Source organism: Tasmannia lanceolata, unplaced genomic scaffold (genome assembly GCF_043159265.1).
Source record: "Tasmannia lanceolata isolate RefF3 unplaced genomic scaffold, GAP_Taslan_0.1 ptg000025l, whole genome shotgun sequence".
NCBI lineage: Eukaryota > Viridiplantae > Streptophyta > Magnoliopsida > Canellales > Winteraceae > Tasmannia > Tasmannia lanceolata.
Window position 1 is genome coordinate 991498 of NW_027518702.1, and position 6456 is coordinate 997953.

Consider the following 6456-nt stretch of genomic DNA (forward strand, 5'->3'; position numbering starts at 1 on the left):
AAACACGACCCCAAAAGGGGGAATGTATTTTTGATTTATGACGACTCTCTTTACACTGCAAGGGGGTGGCTCTGAGAAGAAAAGGGGAAAAATATATCATCATGGCACTGATATTCCCACTACCATGTTTTAATAATGGTACAAACTCAGATTTTCTTTTATTATTTAACTAGCTTCATAGGCTATTACACTTCCTAATAAGCTCTCAAATGCCAATTAAAGAGGAAAAGACAAGTTGAGATCGTACCATAATCAAAACATGGCAGTTCAAATATCAGTAGCCTACTGTTTTTTTGTGAGAGGCTAAGATAACTCACTAAAATCATTTTTTAGATATTTGCTACGGACCATCGCTCAAAGGATTTGCGGCCGACTGTGTTGCATGAGAGATGCCACATCAGATGAATTAATTGAATAAGACAAAATTGTGGATAGATTACATAGAATGAAATCTTGGATACCATGACAAATTTAGGAAATTCACAAAACTTGGATAGATTGCAAAGAGAATTGATGGTGCTTGTATAGAGCACTTATATGATAAACAAGGGCGACGGCACTTGTAAGGGAAGGGGGGCAATTGCCCCCCTTAATTTTTTGGGAAAGAACAAATATAACTTTATTGGTGAATGTCACCGAATGCAGAAAACAGATGAAAGGGCACCCCATTGGTGAATGTCATCGAATCCATTTATTGGTCTTTGACTTATACAAGTTATAAATGCACATTGGTCCTGTTCCACCAGTGGGGTTTGCAAGAGAATTTAACATTCCACTTTTTGACGAATGATAGACTGAAGGGCGCCCTTGCAAAAACCAGCTCCAAGGGCGCCCCCATTGGTTCAATCTTAAGAAAGTGATCCACTTTCTCACTTTCTTAAGATTGGACCAATGGAGACACCATTATAGCTGGTTTTTGTATGCCGTACTTCATTCTATCATTCCTCACTTGAATATGTTTTGTTCTCTGGAACAAGATTGAAATATATAGCCAAGGGCATTTTAGCCGAAGTGATGTTTACGCCGCTGGAGATGGAATATATAGAGGGTTTTTTTCGGAAACTATAATATTACTTTCATTTGTTTGGAGAAAAAAAATTACTATAATTTTTGCCCCCCTTGTGCAAAATTTCTAGCATCGCCCGTGATGATAAATGTAGAATAAAATGAAGATAATTATGAAAAGGGATTATAATAGTAAGATTCTATTCTAGCCTAATTTCTAATTCAATCTTATTGCTTAATCTAGCTACGTTACCTCTCTTAACCTACTTGCCTAATATACACCAAGACGATCCAACGGTGAACCAAAGTCCAATCCAACGACTCACATATTCTAACATGCCCCCTCAAACGTATGTGGATTGAAAAATAGACATACTTTTGATTACAGTGAAATTTCCAAAAGCAAATTCCCCAATATGAAAATTGACTTTTTCCCTAGAATATGCGTAAAACATAGAATGAAATCTTGGATACCGTGACAAATTTAGAAATTTCACTAAACTTGGATAGAATATAAAGAGAATGAAATGTAGATCACTTATAAGATATATGTAGGATGAAATCAAGATAACTATGTGATGGGGTATGGAAAGCCACATCCAACCAGTTGTCGACACGTGGCCCCCGAAGGGCCCACCATGGAGTCGACACAGCCCCAAGGGCAACCTAGTAATCTGCCAAGAGCAGGTAAAAACAAGCCCACACATGGGCTGACACCTGTCCTGGTGTAGGTAATCCAACCACCCCAGAGCTCTCACCATAAATAGCCTTCACTCATGCTAAGGTGAGAGATATAGAAAAACTCTTAAGCTATAACTCCAAGCTCTGGCTTTACTCTTCTGCTCATACTGACTTGAGTGTCGAAGGGCCCGTCCGGAGCAATGACTCTGGGTTGGTCTTCTGACCTTGTGCGCTACTGTGCAGGACATTTTTAAGTCAACTTGGACCAGCTAGATCAGCTCTTTCGTCACTGCTGTATCTGTTACCAATTTTGGGCCTAACAGATTGGCGTCATCCGTGGGACCCTGAACTAAAAGCTGTTCAAATCCCCCTTTATAAAATGGCATGACGGAGGAGTGCTCGGGTACCAACTGCCAGGACAGCCCGAGCCGAAGCACATCGCAGGGTTCGGAGCGAGTGAGTTGCCTCACAGGTAGTAGCTCCTTCTGCAATAGCGGAACAGAGCCCTGCTCATTCGGAACATCTGAACCCTACTCCTACTCCAGAACAAATCCAGACTCTTTTTCAACAGATGACAACTCTTGTCGATCCGTACAAGCACCTGGTGCAACAAGCACCCCAGCAGCAGAACCCAGAGGCCTCCAGACCACCGCAGGAAAGGTTGAGCCCCCCCGGGGAAGAACCTATACCTCCCTGTCGTGATCACTCCCACCACTCAAGGCGAGCGCATCACTCCCAAACAAGACACGCACAAACGGAGCCTCACCGCCGTCACCGATCTCGATCTCGCTCCATACAGAGGCACCGAGCTAGGGAGGACCGTGCACAACAAGATAAATCCTGTCGTGGCCGACGGAGCTCGGAAAGTCATTCCAGGTTGGCCTCCCGCCCTTCTGTCGGAAGGGACAGATCGGCGGGGCAAGCAGACAAGAGATCCAACCCGATGCTGTGAAGGATCGAGGAAATAGACCATCGGATAGAAGAGCTAGCGAAAGATCAGGGCCAACCTACCTCGAAGGCGTTCTCAAGTGGCCCTTCAAGTGCCGAACTTAGATCCCTCTGTAGCCACAAATGCGCTCCTCGCCGGTGCTAAGTCTAACGATTTCCGGCGATCGGTAACCCGCCGAAACCCACAGTCACTAGCGGATCTGATGGCGGGGACTGAAGAGTTCATATCTGTAGAGGAAACCCTAGCGGCCTTGGACTCGAACCGGAGGAGAACCTCCGAGGAAGAAAAGAACCCCACCAAGCAGCGCAGGGACGATAAAGCTCGGCGAAGAGAAAGGAGCCCCCAAAGGAAGGAAGAAAGTAAGACCCCCCTCAACACCTCTAGAAGGCGCATTTTGGCTGCCATAAAGGAAGAAGACTTCTTAAAATGGCCGGCCAGAATGCTCTCAAAGGGGAATAAAAGAGACAAGTCAAAATAATGTCATTTCCACGGAGACCACGGGCACGACACCGACGAGTGCAGGCACCTTAAAGAAGAAATCGAGCTGCTGATTAACCGAGGATACCTTAGGAAGTATGTTAAAGAGGATGACCGCAGAAGGGAGCGCAGGGGTCGAAGCCCTCGACGATCCCCGCCGCCCCTGGCACGGCATAAGTCTCCTGCCGCAGCGAGCCCGCGTCTTGAAATCCACCGATCCATGCCCAATGGGGTTATAAACACCATTATGGGAGGGCCCGCAGCTGGGGGAACTTCGTCATCAGCTCAAAAAGCTTACGCCCGCTGAGTCAACGCCGTCCACACTTGTGATAAGAAGATGAAAATAGAGAACGAGATCTCTTTCTCGAACGAGGTCCTCGACAACTTGATACTCCCTCACGATAACGCCCTGGTCATCACTATGCTCGTTGCAAACTGGGAGCTGAAAATAATCTTGGTTGACAATGGAAGCTCCATGGACATTCTCGATTATCACGCCTTTAAACAGATGATGATTGGAGATGATCGGCTGAGGCCAGCAAATTCATATCAGTTCGGCTTCTCGGGAGAGGTAGTCAAAGTCGAAGGACAAATCGGCTCCCCGTTCTTGTCTGCGAGCCTCCTTGTCAGGCGTTTGCTATGGTTAACTTCTTAGTAGTGAGGGCCGGTTCGGCCTATAACGCTATCTTAGGAAGACCTGAACAGAACCTCGTCCGCGCCGTCGCATCTGCATACCACCAAAAAATGAAATTCATCACCCCTAACGGCGTGGGCGAGGTCAAGGGAGACCAGCCGCAATCAAGAGAGTGCTATGTCATGACGCTCAAAGGCAAAAATGCATCAGAAACACTACCGATTGAGCTGCTCGATCTGAGAGACGAAGCTCAAATCATCGTAAATGAACCGGCCGAGGACCTCTTCTCAATTCCGTTATACCAAGATGACAGTAGGAAAACGGTTCAAATCGGCTCTTCCTTAGGTGAAGACGCCCAGCAGGAGCTCACCCAGTTTCTGAGAGGTAACGTAGATGTCTTTTGTGGGTCCCTGTGGACATGCCTGGCATAAATTCCAAAATCAACACTCATAAACTCGGTGTTGATCCCACTTGCAAGCCTGAAAAGCAAAAAAGAAGACATTTCGCCCCAGAGAGGTGACAAGCCATCAAAGAGGAAGTGGAGAGGCTCTTGAGGGCCGACTTCAATCAAAAAATCCAGTATCCTAACTGGCTCGCAAACGTTGTCATGGTAAAGAAAGCCAACGGCAAATGGAGAACTTGCATCAACTTCACTGATTTGAACAAGGCCTGCCCGAAAGACAGTTACCCGCTTTCAAAAATCGATCAATTAATCGATGCGACCGCAGGTCATGAGCTACTGAGCTTTATGGACGCCTTTTCCGGGTACAATCATATCAGAATGTACGAATCGGACATACCGAAAACATCCTTCGTTACAGATCAGGGGACGTACTATTATCGCATCATGCCATTCGGTCTAAAAAATGCCGGAGCAACATACCAGAGACTCATAAACAAACTCTTCAGGGACCAGATCGGAAGGAATATGGAGGTTTACGTTGATGACATGTTGGTCAAAAGCAAAAAGGCGTCGGATCACATATCCGACTTGAAGGAAACATTCCAAATTCTAAGAGAACACAATATGAAGCTCAACCCGACCAAGTGCACGTTCGGAGTTACCGCTGGGAAGTTCCTGGTCTTCATTGTAAGCCAAAGGGGAATCGAGGCAAACCCTGAGAAAATCAAGGCGCTGGTTGGACTGAGCCTGCCGACCACAATAAGGAAAGTTCAGCGGCTTTCTGGAATGATGGCCCCGCTAGGACGATTTGTTTCAAAATCCGCGGAAAGATGCCTCCCATTCTTTAATGCTATTAAGGGGATCAAAACAGCCCCCTGGACACTGGAGTGCCAAGTCGCGTTTGAAGAACTGAAGCAGTACCTAGCTTCCCCACCACTGTTGACCAAGCCCAAGCCGGGAGAAGAGTTAGTATTGTATCTATCCGTGAGCCCCCTGGCGCTAGCAGCAGTGTTGATCCGAGAGGAGCATAACCAACAAAAACCAATCTACTACGTCAGCAAGGTCCTACATGAAGCCAAGACCAGATACCAGCAGGTGGAAAAATTGGCGTATGCCCTTATCATGGCGGCCAAAAAACTAAGGCCGTATTTTCAAGCGCACACAATAAAGGTCCTGACGGATCAGCCACTCCGACAAATCCTTCACAGACCAGACACATCGGGGCGACTTGTAAAGTGGGCCGTGGAACTCAGCGAGTTCGACATCCGATACCTTCCGAGGCTGGCAATAAAAGCCCAAGTACTGCAGACTTTGTCGCAGAGTGCACCATGCCCACATTGGATGCTACGCCAGGAACAGAGACAATCCAACCTCCAGGTGGAGAATTAACTACACTTGGGAGGCAAGTCCGGACAGAGGAAGCTCATCCCGTGGACTTGGAAATGGCGATTGCACCCGAAGAGCAGAATCCATCGCATGAACAACCGCTCTGGAAATTGTATGTGGACGGGTCTTCAAACAAGCTAGGCAGTGGCACTAGCCTGATTCTCACCGGACTCGAAGACTTCGTTGTGGATTATGCAGTAAGGTTCAGATTCCGTGCATCTAACAACGAGGCGGAGTAAGAAGCTCTTATTACCAGAATGAACTTAGCAGTACAGACTCATGCCCAGAGGCTCAATGCTTACTCCGATTCTCAGCTGGTCGTCAACCAAGTTCAGGTAACGTACGAAGCCCGCGATGAGCGGATGATCAGGTACCTAGCAAAGGTCTGCCAGCTAGTTGACAAGTTTAAAAACTTTGAGGTCGTCAGGATCCCCAGAACGGAAAATACAAAAGCAGATGTACTTTCCAAACTAGCAGCCTCAGGCTACACCGCTCTCGGGAATATATGCATGGAATTCCTGAAGAATTCCATCATTGAATGCGAGGTTGTCGAAGTAATGCAGGTCGATAATGAGCCATGTTGGATGGACGAAATAGTCGACTACCTGCGTGAAGGGAAGCTTCCTGGAGATAAGAAAGAAGCCTGCGAGGTTCTCCCATGATGGTGAGAACCTGTACAAAAGGTCATATAGCCTCCCCTACTTGAAATGCCTCCGGCCCGGCGACGCATCGTACTCTTTACAAGAAACACACGAGGTAATCTGCGGGGAACACTTGAGGGGCAAGGCCCTGGCCATCAAGGTGCTTTTGCGAGGCCTATATTGGCCGACCTTAAGGCAAGACGTGCTGGACCTTGTCAAAAAATACGAGAAGTGTCAGAAGTTCTCTCCCACCATTCATCAACCGGTTGTGCTAATGGCC

At 47.1% G+C, this 6456-nt stretch overlaps 1 protein-coding gene across 1 annotated transcript; it reads left to right on the forward strand.

Moving 5' to 3' along the window:
• The first annotated feature begins 5792 nt into the window (after positions 1-5792).
• Positions 5793-6197, forward strand: LOC143858223 (uncharacterized). The gene has a single exon (XM_077368881.1). The coding sequence runs from the start codon at positions 5793-5795 to the stop codon at positions 6195-6197; it is 405 nt and encodes a 134-aa protein (XP_077224996.1).
• The last annotated feature ends 259 nt before the right edge of the window (positions 6198-6456 follow it).

Excerpts from the sequence above, each read along its gene's own strand:
- LOC143858223 (XM_077368881.1), top strand. The coding sequence starts at position 5,793 with ATGAACTTAGCAGTACAGACTCATGCCCAGAGGCTCAATGCTTACTCC.